A 21,839-nucleotide genomic window follows, 5' to 3' on the forward strand; every position below is an offset into this window, starting at 1 on the left:
CAGTGATATTTCTAATTGACTGCACACTCTTTAATTTACAGATGTAGGCTCAGTTGAAGGCTTGGCATATCACAAGGCATGGGATACCCTTTATTGGACAAGTTCAACAACATCAACTCTCACGAGGCATACAATTGACCAAAGCAGATCAGGAGCTTTTGACCGAGAAATTATTGTTGCCATGTCTCCTGATGACCATCCTCATGTGCTCGCATTGGATGAGTGTCACAAGTAAGAGGTCTTATTTTTAAGCAGCTCGTTAGATTCAATCTCTTTGCTATTACTGTATGCCACCACTTTCCAATTAGCTTGATAATGTGAATAGGCTACAACTTAAAAAAAATTAATTTACTTTGCAACAGTTAATAACGTGTCTTAACTTGACATGTAAGAGTTGTAGTCTGTTGTTTTTAGTATCCCTGACTGAGAAGGCAAGCAATAAATGTGCTCCCTGTGAATGAAAATTGAAAAAAATGCAGAGACTAGAAATCTAAAATTTTTAAAAAATTGAAAGAATCACTCAGGAGGCCATTTCAGATGTCCAGAAATAGATGAAGGTAAATGGGTGAAGGTCAATGGTCTCTGAAGTTCTGAGAAAGAGCCTTCCACCTAAAAAAGTTAACTCATTTTCTCTTGCTGTCTGAAATGCCCCGAGTTATGTGTTGGTACTTGTCATTGCTTGTATACAAATGAATGAACAGCTTCTACCTCTGTAATTATCTTGTTTCCATTTCACTGTTCCTTCAAAAGAACAGGGTAAAAGCTAGAAGTCAGGTTTATTATCTTCTGATTGCACAAAACAGCATTCTCCGGTCCTCGGTGCAAAATATCCAGACACGCAACCAAACGTAATGCACTTAAGAACAAACGATACATGTGCAGGACAAGTATTCATATAAATAAATAAATATTGCTTTGTGAATATGAGAGTTTCAGATAGTTACAGTGAGCAGTTTCTTTGGTTGTTCAGCATTCTCACTGCCCCCTGGGAAGAAGCTATTTCTCAACCTGGTAGTGTTGGTACTGATAGTCCTGTATCTTTTTTTTTTGGATGGAAACCGCTGAAAAATTCTGTGTGCAGGGTGGAAATGGTCCTCAATGACTTTGCGCATCCTCATCAGTCAATGACACAGTAGATCTCATTGATGGGGGAGGGGAAGGGGGGAAAGGAGATTCCAGTTCTCCACTTTCCCTCTCTTGTGGTCCTGTAGATTGAGTTCTGATCCATTTTTCTGCAGCAATATATTTTTATTAGTTAACTTTTTTTGACAAGCTGCATTGTCACATTACTCTTTGGAACCCTTTATTTTAAAAAAAATGTTTGTTTGTTACCACAGTAAAACATATAAAAATCGATATATTCTGGAAAGATCACAGAGCTGATTTGTTGATGCTTTTATAATCTAACATATGCTTTGGATAATCATAGCACAACAATTCAGTTATAATTAGAAGGATTTCATACCCACGCTCCTGTTCGGCTCTGAATCATGGGTCCTCTACCGGCATCACCTACGGCTCCTAGAACTCTTCCATTAGCGCTGTCTCCGCTCCATCCTCAACATTCATTGGAATGACTTCATCACCAACATCGAAGTACTCGAGCTGGCAGAATCCGCAAGCATCGAATCCACGCTGCTGAAGACCCAACTGCGCTGGGTGGGTCATGTCTCCAGAATGGAGGACTATCGCCTTCCCAAGATCGTGTTCTATGGCGAGCTCTCCACTGGCCACCGAGACAAAGGTGCACAAAGAAGAGGTACAAGGACTGCTTAAAGAAATCTCTTGGTGCCTGCCACATTGACCACCACCAGTGGGCTGATATCGCCTCCAACCGTGCATCTTGGCGCCTCACAGTTCGGCGGGCAGCAACCTCCTTTGAAGAAAACCACAGAGCCCACCTCACTGACAAAAGACAAAGGAGGAAAAACCCAACACCCAACCCCAACCCACCAATTTTCCCTTGCAACCGCTGCATCCGTGCCTCCCTGTCCCGCATCGGACTTATCAGTCACCAACGAGGCTGCAGAAGGATTTCTAGAGCAATATACTGCATCCTTTCATACCCATTTTTGTACAAGAGAAACAGAGGTCACATTTGTGCAATACTGCCCACCCTTTCAATGCCTTCATGACCACAATGGAGTATGCAGAATATTTTAAAGAAAATAAACTGTGATAGTTTGCTGAAGCATCTCAGATAAGAAGACAAAAATATTCATGTAAAAATATTGTTGAATTGCTTGTTTTTCAAGTTCTGGTAACAAACGGATAATATGAGACATATCTCAGGGGGGGAATAAACAGATGTTTTATCTTGCTATATCTAATCGGTTTTCAAAGAAGCATTGTTCTTATGACCCCTTCCATTAAAAAGAACTGATTGTGATTTTCAAGTTATTAGTATTTTGTGAATAAAGATAGGGACATATTGCTATATAATAATTTTTCTGCCTTCAGCAGAGGTTAATCCTTCATTCTCTGGAAATCAGTTCAAAATTGTTATTCTCAGAAAATGTAATTCATAGATCAAACTTTCTTATGACTTAGGTGATTATTATGAATACATCTCGGCCATATGTAGTGAAATTGTTTCTCCTCTTTGAGGCCTGGGTCTTAAATCAATTCCCTGTGGACAATGTTCATATTTTTACAAGATTTTTTTTCCTTGTAAGTACTGGTAACATACACTATCACACACAATATGTTACAACTATGTTAGGTGGATGTGCTACTTTTATATAGTGCCCAAAAACTTTAATGAATTCGTTTTTGAGAAGAATTTTGTTGAATCTTTTTAATGTGGTGCCAGATTTTAACTTGTAAAGACAGTAGATAAAAATAGATTGTGTTTCATTTCCTATTCTGCTGTTCTTCCCTTGATTTTCAGATGTTTCTAAACCCAAGTAAAGAACAAAAATATTTGCATGCCAAGGGGTAATATTAAGTCCTGATTTTAAAGCAGAACTAAATACTAATCTCATATCATGTATGTCCCATGAGAAACAGAAGGTCATTCGGCCTGTAAAGTCTAAACCACCATTCAAATCATAGCTGATGCATTTTTCCTCTAAACCCCATTTTTCTGCCCTTTTCCCTAACACTTGATATTCTTACTAATCAAGAACATTTTGATCTCCAATTTAAATATACCCAGTGATGGCCTCAGCAGCTATCTGTTACACAGATTCACCACACTCGAGCTGAAGAAATTTCCACTGTTTTAATGGGATACCCATTTATTTGCAAGCTGTGACCGAGACTACCCCACAATTAGAAATGACACATAATGTTCACTTTATGCTGCCTTTTAGAATTTGGTAGGTTTTCATGAAATTCCACCACCCCCCCCCCCCCCCATCATTCTAAACTGCAGTGAGTACAAGCCCAGAGCCATCAAAAGTCCCTGGGATCTTTCTCATAAATCTCCTCTGGATCCTCTCTAATGCTTGCACATTCTACATGGGGTCCAAAACTGCTAACTATAATCCAAATGTGGTCCAACCAATGTCTTCAAAAGCCTCAGCATTACATTGTTTTGTTTATATTCTCATCCTCTTACAATTAAGGTGAACATTTCATTTGCCTTATCTGCAAGTTAACCTTTTGGGAATTCTGTGTAGTGTGAATATAAGCTCTCAAAGCTGGAAGGAGAACAAACGCTTTTATTAGCTTATAACTATGGGTAGGGTTTCACAGTAGTCTGGGTTTAAGCAGGAAACCAGGGTTATATGTGAGCAGATGGGGCAGAGCAGGGAGGCGGGGCCAGCCATCAGTACGACACACTACCAGTGAATCCCAGTTCACTGCATTCACCCCTTCTTGTAGAATTTAGGGTCTGTGAATGAAGACAGAGAACAAGGGTTCAGAAAAAAAGTTGAAAAATACACAGTTATTTACAAATTTACAGATGTAAGCAGTCTGGGGGGGGTCTGGAGATCCTGGTGGAGCGCCTTAGCACCGGGGGGCCTTAGACTCCTGAGGTCTCCTGGTCCCCTTGTGAAGGAGGAAAGACGGGCTGGGTGTCCGGCTCAATGGTAGAGGGGGATGCACTTTCCTCCTAAACCAAATTCCCTTGAGGCCTTAACTGGGGGTGGTGAGAATTAACTCTATGGCTTGCAGGGCACCTGTGGCAACGGACCCTCTGTTCCGGTGGGTGCCAGGTCCCTGATGGTGACTTCCCTGCCATCTAGGTACTTCACGTACGTGTAATGAGATTGGCATGGAGTAGTTTCAACCATGGGGTCAATTTTGCTTCTCCTCACATGCTTCCTGAGAAGGACTGGACCAGGGGTGGTGAGCCAGATTGGGATCCCGATGCTGACCTTCTTTTGAAATTGAATAGGAGCTCGTGAGGAGTAGTGTTGGTCACGGTACATAGTAGTAACCAGAATAAATGGAGCGCCATAGGGAGGACTTCCATCCAGCGTGAGTCTGGAAGGCCTTTTGAATTTAGGGGCAGATTGATAGCCTTCCAGACCATGGCGTTCTCCTTTTCAACCTGCCCATTCTCCAAGGGGTTGTAGCGATGCCTCTCACCAGCAGGTACTGATGTAGCTCATCACTCATAAAGGATGAGCCCCAGTCACTATGAATATAACTGGGGTAACAGAACAGGGCGAAAATGGAATCTAAGGCCTTTATGACTGACGAACTGGACATGTCTGGATATGAAGGGGCGAAGTCTCTTAAAATCAACATTGAACCATTCGAAGGGCCTAGATGACTTAATAAGGTGTGCCTTTGCGGGGTGATAGAAGTGTAGCTTGCACTAGGCACACGACCTGGCAAGACCTGGTCATTTCCCTGATGTCCTCTATGGAGTAGGTCAGATTGCATGCCTTGACAAGATGAGCCATGTGGGTGGCCCCTGGATGGCAGAGCTCATTATGCAGAGACTGCAGTTGGCCAATGTCTGCAGAGGCACAGCTTCCTCTGGATAAGGCATCTGAAGGGTCATTAAGAGCTCCTAGCCAATAGGCAATGTCATAATTGTAGGTGGAGAGCTTAATCCTCCACCTAGCAATCGTCACTTTTGATTTTGCCCCTCTTGACATTATTAAATATGAATGTGACTGAGCCCTGGTCAGTGAGGAGCATAAATTTCCTACCAGCCAGGTAGTGTCTCCAGTGCCACATGGCTTCTACAATGGCTTGAGCCTCCTTGTCCACTGATCGGTTCTGGAGCTCGTGGCCTTGTAATATTCAAGGAAAAAAATGCAACCAGCCTGCCTGCCTGGTTGAGGGTAGTGGCCAGGGCTACATTCGAAGTGTCACTATCCACTTGGAAAGCTACATTCTCATCCACTGTGCATGGCGGCTTTCACAATGTGGTTCTGGAAGTAGTTAAAAGCCGTTTCGGCTTCAGCCAAGAGGTGGAAATTAGTGGCTTTTAAGAGTGGGCGAATCTTATCGTATTGAGAGATCCACTGGGCATAATGTGTGAAAAACGCCAGGCATTTCCTCAAAGCCTTTGTAGTCCTGGGAACGGGGAGCTCTAACAGTGGGATCATTCTATCTGAATCAGGCCCAATGATGCCATTCTCCACCACGTAGCCAAGAATAGCCAGTCATTTAGTCCTGAACACACACTTGTCAGAGTTATAAGTGATGTTCAGGGCTTTCGCCGCATGGAGAAAATTCTGGAGGTTGGCGTAATTGTCTTCCAAGGTGTGGCCACAGATGGTGACATTATCGAGGAGGGGGAAGGTAGCCTTCAACCCATACTCATCCACCATTCTGTCTATCTGCCTTTGGAAGATAGAAACCCCATTAGTGATACCGAAAGGGATCCTCCAGAATTGATGGAGACGACCGTTATCCTCAAATGTCATATATAGACAGAATGGATTGGAAGCTGCTGATAAGCAGCTTTCAGGTCGATGATCAAATAAACCCAATACTGCATTATATCATTCACCATGTCCGAAATTCAAGAGAGAGGGATATGTGTCCAGGAGTGTGTATCGATTAATAATTTGCCTATAGTTAATTACTAGCCTGGACTCTTTTTCCTCTTTTACTATTACCACTTGTGCTCTCCACGGGCTGGTGCTAGGTTCTTTGATACCTTCATCAGGCAGACGTTGTATCTCAGACTATGAAATCTCAATCTCCTGCTCATGGTAGCAATAGGTTTGCAGTCCGAGGACAGATTCAGGAAGAGAGGTGGGGGGGATGGTCGATATTAAGTGTGAAGAGGCTGCATGTGGGTTCTGATTTTAGAGGCCTTCCATTCCAAAATGTTACAGGGAGAGGGGTCCAGAATACTTCAAGGTTATGCTTTTAAGGTGACACACAACAGCGGAGCACACAATTCATTAAGGATAAACAGGGGCAATTTACAGAATTCCCTCCTCTTCAAATGACAGATGCAATGTTGTTGAATACACGTAGAATACGAATGGGATGCAAGGAATATATGATAATTGGGAAGATACATCTTTAGGTTGTGCTCTTGCATAGTCTATAAGTCTATTAAGTTTTCAATAGAGACTGTGTCAATTGGGCATTTAGTGGAATGTCCATTTACCTTCATAGTCACTATGGAGTTGCTGAGCTGGTGAGGTCTGTCCTGATCTAGGACCACCGAGGCTAGGACCCCGGAGACTCCATACTGCTTACTCGAGTGGTCCCACCATCCTGGATTGCCCTGCGTGGGTAAGATGGTGTTGACTTTGTGGTGTTGCAAGATGGCTGCCCTCCTTCCTCCTCTAACAAGGTAGCACTGAGTTGAATTTGGGTCACGGCAAGATGGCTACTGAGCCTTTTTGCGCCATTTCCTCACTGGCACTGCTAATCTTCGTAGGCGTGTAGCCGGAATGAGGGCTCGGGTGAATTCAGGGCAGATGGCTTGCAGCTGGAATTGGATCTGGGAGCAGTGCAGGCTACGGACTTCCCCATGTTTCCCCAATGCTCTTTCTTGCCACAGCTGGAACACACTGAGTTTTTAGCTGTGTAACAAAATCGGGGATGCTGGCTCTTGCCACAGATAAAGCACTCCATAGCACAGGAGCACTCCCGAGCATGGGAAGTGGCAGCTGTTAGGGCTGGAGTAGTGGGAGAAGCTGGTCATTGGAAGGGCTCACCTGGGTGAGCGAGCTCTCTGGCTTCAAGGTTTTTGTTCTTGAGCTTGGCTTGTTCCATTGATTTGGCCAGTTCAATGTGGCTAGCCAGGTCCTTCTTTCCCAACTCAAGCAGTCACTGCCTCATGTACCTCGAGTGGACCCCCGCGCCTAGAATGTTTTGGATCTCTTCTTCCTCACGAACATGGCCCATCGCCACTTCGTACCTGCACTTCTTGGCAAGCATTCACAGATCCAGCAGGTAGTCACTGATGGTCTCTCTTGGCTGTTGGCGATGTAGAGCAAGTTGATTTTTTGCTAGGATCTAATTTTGCGACCTCAGGTACCTAGCCTTCAACCCCTTGATGGCAGCATTGTATGTTGTGCAGTCCCTGATGACTGCATACCCTTTTGTTCCTACTCTCTAAATGAATATGGACCTCCAGAGTTCACAGGTGTGGAAGAAATCTCTGGTCATGTTCAAGTTGGCCTGCAAGCAGTCTAGCCAGTATGTGAGCTCCTCAGTTGCGTCAGCGGACAGAGGGTCTTTTTTTTAAGGAATAAGCTAATAAAATTGTAGCATGAATAAAAACTCTCACAACTGGAGGGAGAACAAATGCTTTTATTAACTTATTACGATGGGTAGGTTTTCACAGTAGTCTTCAGAAGGGTTCTGGGTTTAGGTAGGAAACCAGGGGTTTATGTGGGAACATGGGGGAGGAGCCAGCATTCTGCACAATGCCCTACCAGTGAATCCCATTTCACTGCATCCTGTTGTAGAACTCTTTTGACTTCCAGTTTCTGAACTCTCTCCCGATTTAGAAACAGTCAACACCTTTACGTTTTATGCCAAAATGGATGACTATATATTTCCCTCAACTGTATATCAGTTACTACATCTTTGACACTCTCCCAAATTGTCCTTCAGCCAATCTCAATCCAGTTTCCACAAGTCCACAGCCTGGTATGTATCCTTTGGCTGCAATTTGCCAGTAACCTGTTACCTGAGGTAACAGTTCCTTATCTCAATTCATCAATTGCCTGCCATCTGTATGTTCTTCAGCCATACAGCCCCTCATTGGTCCCACACCATGACCACCATCCCATAGTGTCATCTCCTCTGCTTTTCCTTCTCAAATGAATGGTGGTAAACCTGTTTTTTGATGTCCTGCATGTTCTTTGCTTCCCCGGTGTCTAATCCTTCAAGGCTGCAGACAAACATAGACGCCACCATCTTGGGCTGAGAATCCGTGGTTGCAGGATTTTAATATAAAACACCATCTGCTCCTTTAATAGGTCAGTTAAAGCCTGTATTGGAGTCATCAGTAGTTGGACCAGGCAGTAGAAATCTGGGGAGCAGTGCTGGGTCTGTTCTCCTTGTTCTCATCAGGTCCATCAGCAGACCGGCAGCATTGCCAAAAAGCAAGGGAAAATTTAGATGAAATATTGCATAAAATATCAGATACATGGTTAGATTATCTGTTTCAATTATATTCATTATGATATAAATGTTGGCCAGAAAATAGGGAGAAACTTATTGACATATTATTGAGGCAAGAAAAGGCAGCATTGTGGACGACGATGCAATAGGAATGGCATGGTGGGTCAGCATTTTGTCCAGCTGCCTCATAACCAGAGAGAAGGATTCAATCCTTAGTTGGTGTGCTCTTTTCATGGGTTTCCCCATCCTCCGTCTCACCATGGGATGGGAGACATGGACAGGTAGATAAACAAGAAATAAACAAGACAGATGGAATCTGGTGGGGTAGAGTGAAAAAGAGACCAATAACATTCACATTTACTGTGGTTAATTTTTTTGAGAGGCTGATCATGGCCAGAATTAACTCACACTTAAGTAAATATCTGCAATTTGACTACCATCACAACTGCTCTGCACCAGATACAATATTACTGGCTCTCCACTCAGCTCCAGATCACCTCAACTTCAGCAACATGTGCATGAGGCTACTCTTCAAAGACTACAGCCCAGCTTTCAACACTATCATACCCTCACTGCTCGTCAACAAGCTCCAGAATCTTGGCATCTGTACCCCCATTTTCAACTGGATTCTTGGCTTCCTCATTGGAAGACCAGTCAGTATGAATCAGAAAAACATTTACTCCAACATCCTTAAGGATGCGTGCTTTATTCTGCTCAACCTATACCCATGACTCTGTGGCTGGGCACAATTCAATTGCCATCTACAAATCTGCTGATGTGACTACAATTGTTGGCAGAATCACAGAATGGAAATGAGGAAACGTACAGGAGTGAGATACATCAGCTCGTCAAGCAGTGTTGCAACAACGAACTTGCACTCAACATTGGCAAAACTAAGGAACTTGTTCTGGAATTCAAGAGGGGGAAATTATGAGAGCACAAACCTGTCCTCATTGAGATGCCAGCAGCAGCATTTGGAAATCCTTGAATGGTGGTGGGGGGGGGGGGGGAATGAGGTAAAATTACATGTATTGCATTCAGCAGTTGAATGGGGAAGGGCTGTGAGAAGGAGAGAGGTGGATGGAGAAGGAACTGTAAGGTAAAAAGTTAACGAAGTACAAAAAGAAACAAGAAATACTGGAAAGGTACTGAGAAGTACTTTCACATAGCAGCTGGCACAATAATATTACAGCACCAGCAACCTGGGTTCAAATTTACCACTGTGTGTAAGGAGTCTGTATGTTTTCCCTGTGTTCTTATGTGCTTCCTCTAGTGTTCCAGTTTCCTCCCACACTCCAAATAAGTATGAGGTAGGTTAATCAGTCATGTGGCTGTGCTTGGGCAGCACAGGATTGTGGGCCAGTTTCCATGAAACAGAAGTTAAAAGGTTGGGCACACTGTGTGAGCTGCCTCAGCGACTATTGCCCAGTAGAGCTAACTTATACTTTGATGGCACGAGCGGAATAATGGTTGCCACAGAGTAGAATGGTTGAATAGCCTGTTTTCTGTGCTTAACAAAGGTCTGGACCTGCTGCAATTTGCCTTTCATCACAACTGCTCCACAGCAGACGTAATGTCGCTGGCTCTCCACTCAGCTCTGAATCACATCAAAAACAGCAAATCATACATACATCTGCTCCTTCAGGGCTGGTCAAGAAGCTTCAAACTCTGGGCCCTTTTTCCCACTCTGCAAATGGATCCTTGACTTCCTCATCAGAAGATCACAGTCAGTACCAATTGGAAACAACAAATCCTCAACACAGGTACACCTCAAGGACACGTGTTTAACTCACTCCTCTACTCATGCTATCTACAAATTTGCTAATGACACCACAGTTGTCGGCAGAATCACAACCAGCAATGAGGAACCGCGTAGGAGAGGGATGGATCAGCTCGTTGAATGGTGTCATGACAATAGCAAAACCAAGGAGATATTTGTTGATCTCAGGTGGAAATCAGGGGAACACGATCCAGTCCTCATCAAGGGCTCAGAAGTGGAGAGGGCCAAGAACTTAAAATTCCTGGGTGACGACATCTCCAAAGATCTCTCCTTGAGCCTCCATGTTGATGCAATCCTGAAGAAGGCTCACCAATGGCTATTCTTTGTGAGGTGCTTAAGGAGATTCAGTATGTCACTGAAGACTCTCAAAAACTTCTAGTGGTGTACCGAGGAGAGCATTCTGGCTTTTTGCCTTCTGTCTGGTATGGAGGTGCCAACTCTCGGGACAAGAATAAACTTCAGGTGATTGTTAACTCGACTTGCAAAATTACAGGCTCCTGACCACTCCATTAAGGACATCTAAAAGATATCTTAAAAAAGCAGACCCTATCCTCAAAAAACACCACCACCCAGGCCACGCCCTTTTCACTCTACTTCCTTCGGGGGGTAGGGGGGGAAGTACCCAGAGCCTGAAGACGAGCATTTGGCGGCACAAGGACAGCTTCTTCAGATTTCTGAAGAATCAACGAGCCAAAGACACTGCCTTACTTTTTGTGCATGGCTTTTATTAATTTATTGTTGCAAAAGTGGTTTATATGAATGCTCGTACTGCCAAAAAGCACCAAATTTCATGGCTTATGACAGTAAATTCTGATTCTGATATGGGAAAATAAAAGCAGAGTTTGTGTTTGTTTGTTTTTTTAACTAAGCCATAGTGAATATACTTTGAATGGCTTATTTATTCATGTATTTTCAAATCTATTGTCATCACTTAGCATTTCTCAACATAGATTGAAGTTGCCATTTACAACTTGTGATGTGATTTTGTAAGATTTGATTTGATAATTTGTTTTATCTTGTGCAGCTTGGTGTTTTGGACAAACTGGAATGAACAGCAGCCAAGCATAATGAAAGCAACCCTCTCCGGAGGAAATGTCCAAGTTATTGTTAGCACTGATATTTTCACACCAAACGGACTCACGATTGATCATGGAGCAGAGAAACTGTATTTTTCTGATGGTTCTGTTGGAAGAATTGAAAGATGTGAATATGATGGAACGCACAGATACGTAAGTTAACAATTTCACATTCTACATTGAAGAGATAGCACCATTTCCAAACCATAGGGCATCCTGATCCAGTGCTTGTTATGCATGGCCCTGCTGCGGCCAATTTTCACATACTGTATGTTGAGCAAGTGAACTAAATATGAGTTTGTTTTAAATCTTGCTGGGAATTGAGCAGTTGATGTTGGCAGTACGAGTTATATTTTGTCAATTTGCAAAGCACTTTCACTTCTGAGCCGATAAGACACCAATCTGCAGGCATCTGTTGATACTTAAGCCATGGTCTAATTTGACTTTTTCACCAGGAAAAGAGAATGGATGAAGGATTCAGAGCCTGAATAGTTCCTTTGATTTTCAAAAAAAAATTCTTTAAAATTAGCATAGACAGGCTGATGAACCTGTTTTGTGAGGAAACTTTAATTAAATTGGGTCTTTCTGGAATTTTAAAAATTTGAGCTGAGCTCCACGATGCATTTTAAATTCCAGGACGTGCCTTCTCTTTTGCTCCCACCCAAGGCTTTGCAAACCAATTGCTTCGTGGGATAGTCTTCTTATTTTGGTCAGTAACTACTTGATAGAATGCAGACAAAGCCCAGCAGTTACAATCACATAAGTATCCTGTTACCATGTTTAGTGGCATATTGTGCTCATTTTACCACCTGCTTGCTTGAATTCCACTTTTCTGTTCTAAAAAATTTTTGAGATATAGATACAACTTCTGAGCTAAACAGAAAAGTTTTCTTGTGCTCAGAATGCAACTAGTATTTACTGCTTTCAGTAGAATAGCCTTGCTCATGGACTGCTTTGAATACGATATTTGGAATTTAAAGGGACTGGTGAGGCTCAACGAAAACATTGCAGTGATTGAGGATTTAGCATGACGTGAAATTAAATGTAAAGGAGGTAGGACAATGAACTGATGAATATTTATTGAATTCAAATAATTTAAACATTTAGTTAATGCAGATATTTCAACAAAGGTCAGAGAATTAGTTGTAAATAAGAAAATGGTAAATGGGAATTGGGTTCAAATGTGAAAGGTAAATACAGAATTGATAGGGCGAAACCACTTATTTCTGTGTTATGGTTTCTATATGTGTAAAGTAATCTGGGTAAGCAAATACACAGAACTATTTGAGATATTGATCCTACTATTTTATATTTTAACTATGAAGCTATTTTTGGTGTGTTAAATATTTTGTAATATTTGTTTCCAACATTCTGCAGAAAGATATAATTGGATTTCTGATCAATAAAAGTAAATTAAAATTAAAATTAAATGCAGAAAACTGTTAAATGAGCACTCCCTGAAACTGAATATTATTTGTGATAGGAACCTTATATTTGAGTAATAATAATGGGTGAATAACTATCTGTGCCATCATTTCCTGCTGATTTCTTAAATGATGGCAGTCTTGAGAAAAGATGTCATATTACATATCACAATAATCAGTCGATACCACATTAGCATCCCGTAGCAAAAGACATGTTTAATGATCATAATTGTTTTTTTCCTAAAAGTTCAAATTTAATTTAAAGTTCAAATTTAATGCTGTCTGTAAGGAGTTTTCACGTCCTCCTCATGAGTACTCCAGTTTCCTTCCACCCTGTTGGTCAATTGGGTATAATTGGGCAGCATGGGCTCATGGACTGAAAGGGCCTGATGCCGTGTTGTCTGTCTAAATCTACATTTGAAATGTAAGATCACTTTTTTTGTTGTTTTCAAACTATTGTTGAAAACAGGGTGCTTTGATTGGTGTATCTTATTTCTGGGTAATGATGGAATTGGTCATCACAAATACAGAGGGAGTTATAGAATTTGATACAACAGTAGCAAAAGAGAAACATTATATACAACAATTACAGCTTTAAGTCAAGATGATTGTAGCTCTTAATTATGTAAAGTCATTATAATCAGGTAATTCCTGTAACTTATAAAATTTAAATTTATAATTGAACCCAGGTTGCTGGCACTGTAACAGCATTGCTCTAACCACTAGACGAACCATGTCGCCATCATAATTAACCACCCCTCCCCCAAGTTTACAGATAAAGCCTTACTCATATACTTAATATGCAAATAAAGATTAAGACCCTAATTAAGCAGGGATCAGGAGACACTTGAAATGAGTTACTCTAATAAAAAGCAGCATCATTTTATTCAAACACAACTTTATTCAAAAGCTGCGACAAGCAAAGTGCAACCAAGGTATGTGGCTGACTGAATATTTGCACCCATATTCACCAAATGCTTTTGTGTTACTTCAGGGAACATTTATTGTTATAATTTAAACTTCATTTTTTTTTATTTATTTTAATTTTTAAAAAATGTATTTGTTTTCCTCAATTTTTTTTTTTGCCTGTTGCAAGAGAAAGCAGGTTGCTTGAATTCTGAATAGCAGGGGTTTTTACTGTACCCAGCGCCTAACTATGTGCCCTCAGACATTGCGGGAAGCTAAAGAAGAAATATTTGGAGCTCTGGCAGAAATAGTTTCATTGTCATTTAGTCACGATGGGATGCTGGAAGCCTTGAAGATTCTTAATAACATAACATAACAATTACAGCACGGAAACAGGCCATTAGGCCCTTCTAGTCCGCACCGAACCAAACACCCCTTTCTAGTCCCACCTCCCTGAACAATGCCCATAACCCTCCATCTTCTTCTCATCCATATACCTGTCCAACCTTTTCTTAAATAATACAATTGACTCCGCCGCCACTATTTCTCCCGGAAGCTCATTCCACACGGCTACCACTCTCTGAGTAAAGAAGTTCCCCCTAATGTTACCTCTAAACCTCTGCCCCTTAATTCTTAACTCATATCCTCTTGTTTTAATCTTTCCTCCTCTTAACGGAAATAGTCTATCCACATCCACTCTGTCTATCCCTTTCATAATCTTAAATACTTCTATCAAATCCCCTCTCAACCTTCTACGCTCCAAAGAATAAAGACCTAATCTGTCCAATCTCTCCCTATACTCCAGATGCTTAAACCCAGGTAACATTCTGGTAAACCTTCTCTGCACTCTCTCCACTCTGTTTATATCCTTCCTATAATTAGGCGACCAGAACTGCACACAGAACTCCAAATTAGGCCGCACCAACGTCTTATACAATCTCAACATCACCTCCCAACTCCTATATTCCATGCAATGATTGATAAAGGCCAGCATACTAAAAGCCTTCTTCACCACCCTATTCACGTGAGTTTCTACCTTCAGGGAACGATGTACCGTTACTCCTAAATCTTTCTGCTCTTCTGTATTCATCAATGCTCTCCCACTTACCACGTATGTCCTATTCTGATTCTTCTTACCAAAATGAAGCACCTCACACTTATCAGCATTAAATTCCATCTGCCATTTTTCAGCCCACTTTTCTAAGCAGCCCAAATCCCTCTTCAATCCTTGAAAACCTTCTTCATTATCCACTATTCCACCTCTCTTAGTATCGTCTGCATATTTACTAATCCAATTCACCACCCCATCATCTAGATCATTAATGTATATAACGAACAACAATGGGCCCAATACAGATCCTTGAGGCACACCACTGGTCACCGGCCTCCAACCTGACAGACAATTATCCACTACCACTCTCTGGCCTCTCCCTTTCAGCCAATGTTCAATCCATTTGACTATCTCAAAATTTATACCTAAAGACTGCACCTTCCTAACTAACCTTCCATGTGGTACCTTATCGAAGGCCTTACTGAAGTCCATATAGACAACATCCACTGCGCTACCCTCATCCACATTCCTAGTCACCTCTTCAAAAAATTCAATCAGATTGGTCAAACATGACCTTCCTCCCACAAATCCATGTTGAGTGCTCCTGATCAGACCCTGTCTATCCAGATGTTTATAAGTACTATCTCTAAGAATTTTCTCCATTAATTTACCTACCTTTATTTTAAAAAGCTGCAAGGACAAACCAAGGAACTGCTGGCTTAACATCATTAGTAGAGAAGTTACTGAAGGGGATTCTGAGAGCTAGGATCTGGTTGTATTTGGAAGGGCAAAGATTCTTTGGGATAATCAACATGACTTTTTGTATGGGAAATAGTGTCACACAAATTTGATTGCATTTTTTAAGGAGGTGACAAATAAGATTTACAAAAGCAAGATGATAGACATTGTCCATGTGGACTTCAGCAAGAACTTTAACAAGTCCCATTGGAAGATTGGTCCAGAAGATCAGATCGTATGGGATCAAAAGAGAGCTGGGGAATTGGATACTGAATTAGCTTGATTGTGGAAGACAGAGCATGAATGTGGAAGATTGTTACCCAGATTGGAGGCCTGTGACCAGTGCTCAATTAAAGACCAGTAGGTGCTGGGTCTACTGTTTGTCATCAACATTAATGACTTTAATTAGAATAGGTAGCAAGTTTGCGGATGACAACAAAATTGGTGCGATGGCGCACAATAATCAATGAAGAGTGGTGGCAAGACCTGTGTCTGGACGACGTGACTGCAGTCATCAATGCCAAATATAGTTTGGTGCAATACAACTTCTTGCAACAACTCTACCTCACACCACAAAAATTATATAAACCAAAGGCAGAAATATCAAAAATGTGTTTTAGATGTGGTGTGGCGATTGGAATCTTTGTCCACTCCACCTGACTGTGTACAAGGGTGAGTCCCTTCTGCGACAACCTGGGGGGCGGGGGGCGGGGGGTATTTGGAAAAAAAAAAATTACCAAAGTGGATTTTCCACAGGATATGGATTTGTACCTACTGGGAGATATTTGGTTCTGCAAGATTACGCAGGATCTGAAAGAATTGGGAAAATTAGCTGAAGTATGGTAGATAGAATTTAACTTGGACAAGTGTGGGTTATTTGTACTTGATAACACTATGATTGGACTTGCATGGTGAAGGGTGATTCACTGAGAATGTTGTAGAACAAAGAGATTTGGGGGCATAGGTACAGAGTTAGGTTAGCCATGGACTTTTTTCTCTCTCTCTCTCTGGCATGTAGAAGACTAAGGGTGGGATTAATAAATGTTTATAAAATCATGAGGGGTGTGCATAAGGTAAATAGTCATGTTTTTTTTAACCATAGTATAAGCAAATCTAAAACTAGAGGGCATAGATTCAATGTGAGAGAAGAAATATATGAAGAAGCTTCACACAGAAGGTGCTGGTTCTCAGAATCAGAATTTATTCTCATAAACATGTCACAAAAATCATTGTTTAGCAGTTGCATCACAGTGCAAGCATTTATATAAACCACCCTACAAAATAAATTAAATAATAGTGCAAAAAAAAGTCAAAGGGTCTGTGGTTCATTGTTCATTCAGGAATCTGATGGCAGAGGGAAAGAAGCTGTCCTTCTGCAGCTGAGTGCTCATCTATTGCCTCCTTTTTCCCGATGGTAGCAGAATGAAAAGGGCATGGCCTGATGATGGGGTCCTTGAGGATTGATGCTGTTTTCTTCAGACACTGCCTCTTATAGATGTCCTTAATGCAGAATAAGCTGCCAAAGGAAAGGATAGATGCAGAGACAGATGTAACTTCATGAAAAGGGAAGTTGCAGGCTGAATGTAGGCAAATGGGATAGGCTTGGTGGGCATGAACAAGATAGGCATAAGAGAATGTTCCTTCCTGAAGAAATCTATGACTCTATATTGAGTCCTGTTTTAAATAAAAAGGGCTGAATGAATTATATTTATGATGGAAGATGAAGCTATTTGATGTTGTAATTTATTTTACAATCTAGTCATACCATAATTTTATGATGGATTACCCAGATGTCAAAGATCATCGAGATTTGAACACATGCTCTGAATCACAATAAATATAGGAACGGGTTCTGCCATGTTGATTCTGTTCAGTGCTCAATTAATAATCTAGGACCGCACGTAGATGTGGTTAAAATGTGAGGCAAATTGTGCAAATGTTACTCCAGGCATCATCTCCCCAAATATTGCAAAATGCTCCTCCTTTTGTAATCCACTTTTCTTGTTGTGGAGCCCAATGTTCCATCTGCCTTCTTGTTAACTTGAAATGTTGATTTGATAGCATACATCGAAATAGTTGTGGTGCAGTCCATTAGCCCAGTAAAATTCATGGTGAATACAATTGATTCTTTGCAATCGCAGGAAGTCCCTTTTTTTTGAATATTTTATATTTTATATTTGATGTTCATAGACTCAATAAAATTCAACCAACACAATCCCTTTCAACACTCATTTCACATACAGAGTCTATATTTATCTACCCACCCCCCAGCCCAATACATGTGGTCATATAAATTATACAGATACAAATACTAGTGTGGTCCACAACCCCTATAAAAACCTAGGGAAAAAACCAACAGAAACTTAGAAATGAAAAGAAACATCTGATAAATAAAACTAGAAAACTAGATTGCATGTGATTTTCTCCAAGGGAATGCAATTCTGCATTTCCCTCTTCCATTGTGTGGTATTTAATTGGGAGTCGGACTTTCACATTACTGCTAAACACTTCCTGGCTACTGACAGGACGACCTCATGAACTGAATTTGGTATTTGGACAGTCTAAAACCCATATCCTAAATAATCTCCCAGAAGGTACAAATCCATATCTTGTAGAAAATCCACTTAGGTATTTTTTTTTCTGAATGCCCCCCCCCCCCCCCAGGTTGTCGCAGAAGGGTCTCACCCTAGTACACAGTCAAGTGGAGTGGACAAAGATTCTAATCTTCACACCACACCTAAAGCACATTTCTGATATTTCTGCCTTTGGATTTATATAATTTTTGTGGTGTGAGGTAAAGCTGTTGCAAGAGGTTGTATTGAACCAAACTGTATTTGGCATTGATGACTCCAGTCACGTCATCCAGACACAGGTCTTGCCACCACTCTTCATTGATTGTTGTGCACAAGCCCGATTCCCATCTCTTCCTCGACCTGTGTAAGCCCAGCTTCGGGTCCTCATTTTGGAATATGTAATACATCTTAGAGATAAATTTACACACATTCCCCAGTCAAATTAGAATCTTCACATTACTACATCTAGGTAAGGTCATAGATGATCCCATTTTTTCCCCTTAAGGAAGATCTTATTTTCAGATAGCAGAAGAATGTTCTATTAGACAAATTGTATTTGTTCTTCATCTGCTTGAATGGCAGAAGCTGCCTTCGCCTGTAACTCCTTGATACATCTGATCCCTTTCTGGCACCTCAGGTGTTCAGGATTTTATTACCCAGTGTCAAGGGTGTTAAGTTGTTATGGGTCAAAGGGATGTCCATGTTTACCGCTGAATGCTGCAGAAGGCGACATCTGTTCTTTCTCACTTTTTGGTTTCTGATAATTTCAGACATGAGCCATTGCTTTCTAATTGAGAGTAACAAGATATCTCCAGCAAAATTAAATTCATTTGGCATTTTAACATTGCTATTTCAGTCCATTCACATTCATCTTTAATTTTTCATCAGTCAGCAGGTTGCAAAATATTAAATTTTCCGTAGCATTTGGCAGTTATTCAAACCTCAATTGATCATCATCTATTGTACTGCAAAATTGTCCATGTTTTGTATTTACCCTAGTTTGTAATGTTTAAATTATTTTAATATATTATCATTGTAAATTACAGTTCAGTAATGATTAAGAAACAAAATGTGATGATTAAGACAGATTAATCATTGATAGAAATTCATCAATTATTGTTTAGTGCCAAAAGATAAATTTAACTTATTTTGCTGATATGTATCCTTCACTCATCACTACTCCCTCATTAAAATTTGCCATTTCAAGGTCTCAGAATGAATGACTGATGAGAACAAATTAGCCATTTTGATCTTTGCAGATTGCTTCATAATAAGTTAAGCTTCAGAACATATGGCAATAGAAAATTCGAGAGATAAAAATAGAATTTTTTTATTATGAAAAGTTTTTGTTGCATTCATTTGCCATTAATTTGTTTTAAGTACAATTAAGCAGAAAATTGTATTCGTGATTGAGTTGTATTGCACCTTCTTTCTGATAGATGTATATTCCTTTGTTAGAATTATATCTACATAATCCTGCGTGAATATATCATTCAATTGAGAGTCAGTCTCTCTCTCTCTCTCTCTCTCTCACACATTCACACTCTCTCTCTCTGCTAAAGTAAAGTAATTTTTTTTAAAAACAGAAGAGAACCTTGAGGAGCAGTAACAACAAGATGAATCAATTGAGCACTATTTAATTGTAAATTAAATTGGCCCAGAATCCTTCCTTGTTTACTTTTGATGAACTGACAGCAGTTATGATGTGTTTGAAGTCACTTCTAAAAGTAAAGCTAATGAACCAGAGTGTCAGAGCAGATAGAGCGGTGGAGGAGGGAAAAGCTGATGTGAAAATTGCATGCACCATTAGAAGTCAACGGGTTGTACATGATGAAAATGTTCTCAGGATGCGTCTATTTCAATGCAAGGAGTATTGTATGCAATGCAGACTAGTTTAGAGCATGGATTGGCACATGGAATTATGACATTTTGACCATTAGTGGAACGCTGTTGCAGGAGGGGCAGGACTGACAGCTCATTGTTCTGGTCTTCTGGTACTTTAAGTGTGATGGAATGGTTGGGATATAAGGGGGAGGAGTGGCATTGCTTGTCAGGGAAAATATCACAGCTGTGCTCAGGGAGAACAGACCAGAGGACTTGTCTCCTGAAGGGGTGGAGCTGAGGAGCAGGAATCGTATGACCACACTCATGGAGTTGTTATTATAGACAGCGCAATAGTCAATGAGAATTGCAGGCGACTATCTGTAGAGAGATAGGAGACAACTGCAGGAAAGATAATGTCGTGATAGTAGGAGATTTTAATTTTCCACATATTGACAAGGATTACCATGATGTAAAAGGACTAGATGGCTTGGAGTTTGTTGAATGTATTTTCAATTTAATTATAGAGAAGGATAGGTCTGAGCTTTGAATTGAAATTCTAAATTGGAGAAAGGCTAATTTTGAGAAAATGAGACAGGATCTAGAATGCGTGAATTGGGATGTTGTTTTAAGGCAAGGATGTGTGAGGTAAGTGGAGGACCTTCAGAGGTGAAATTTTGAGAATACAGAGTTTGGGTTTTCCTTTCAGGATTAAAGGCAAGGTTAGCAGGTATGGGTAACCGTGATTTTCGATGGAGATTAGGAAGCTGGTTCAGAAGAAGTGAGAGCTGTATAGCATGAATTGGCAACATGGAGAAAATGGGGTACTTAAGGCATAAAAAATGTAATAAAAACCTCAAGAAAGAAATCCGGAAGGCAATAAAAAAGACATAAGGTTACTTTGGCAGCCAATGTGAAGGACAATCATGAGGGTTTCTGTAGGAATATTAAGAGCAAAAGGATTGTAAGGGACAAAATTGTTCTCCTTGAAGATTTAGGTGGTCAGCTTTGTATGGAGCCAAAAGAGATGGGGGAGATCTTAAATGTTATTTTTTCATTAGTAGTCACAATTTTGGTCCAGTGATCATAATGCCATTAGTTTCAAGTTAATTATGGAAAAGGACAAGTCTGGGCATCAGGTTAAGTTTCTAAATTGCAGAATAGAAAATTTTGAATAAATGAGAAAAGATCTAGAATGTTTGGATTGGGATAAGTTGTTTTGAGGCAAAGATGTGTGAGGTAAGTGGAGGACCTTCAAAGGTGACATTTTGAAAGTACAGAGTTGGTATGTTCCTGTCAGAATTAAAAGCAAGATTAGCAAGCAAAAGGGAATCATGGTTTTTGAGCAATATTGGGGATCTGGTTTGGAAGAAGGGAGAGGTGCGTAGAAGGTATAGGCAACATGGAGCAAATTAGATACTTGAGAAGTATAAAAAATGCAAGAAAAACCTTGAGAGAAAAATCAGGTAAGTTAAAAGTATACATGAGGTTGCTTTGACAGGCAATGTGAAGGAAAATCCTAAGTGTTTCTACAGGTATAATAAGAGCAAAGAATAGTAAGGGACAATCTTTTTCCACTTGCAGATCTGAGTAGTCAACTTTGTATGGAGCCAAAAGAGATGGGGGAGATCTTAATTTTTTTTTCATCAATATTCACTCAGAAAATTAGCATAGAGTTGTGGGAAGTAAGGAAAACAAGCTGTGAGGTCATGGGACCTAATCAGATTAAAGAAGAGGTAATGCTTTCTGCCTTAAAGCAAATAAATGTAGATAAATCCCCTGGGCCTGACAAGATATTGCCTTGACCTTGAGGAAAGTTAGTGTAGAGATTGCAGGGGCCCTGGGTGTGATGCCGGAGGAATGGAGAACAGCTCACATTGTTCTGCTGTTTAAAAAAGCTCCAAAAGTAACCCTGGAAATTATAGGCTGGTAAGTCTGACGTCAATAGTAGCTAAATTATTGGAA

The 21,839-nt window shown here is 40.7% G+C and overlaps 1 protein-coding gene across 14 annotated transcripts in view; it reads left to right on the forward strand.

Moving 5' to 3' along the window:
- The window catches only part of LOC138761991 (low-density lipoprotein receptor-related protein 1-like), a 1,165,126-nt gene that overhangs the window by 852,150 nt on the left and 291,137 nt on the right, over positions 1-21,839 (forward strand). For all 14 annotated transcript variants that reach the window (XR_011356692.1, XM_069935089.1, XM_069935091.1 and 11 more), the window contains 2 exons: positions 42-231; positions 11,310-11,514. Coding sequence is in view for 13 of the 14 variants with exons in the window: in XM_069935089.1 (XP_069791190.1) it covers positions 42-231; positions 11,310-11,514 (395 nt within the window). In the remaining variant the exon portion in view is untranslated. The remainder of the gene's footprint in view (positions 1-41; positions 232-11,309; positions 11,515-21,839) is intronic.

Source organism: Narcine bancroftii, chromosome 4 (genome assembly GCF_036971445.1).
Source record: "Narcine bancroftii isolate sNarBan1 chromosome 4, sNarBan1.hap1, whole genome shotgun sequence".
NCBI classification, from domain to species: domain Eukaryota; kingdom Metazoa; phylum Chordata; class Chondrichthyes; order Torpediniformes; family Narcinidae; genus Narcine; species Narcine bancroftii.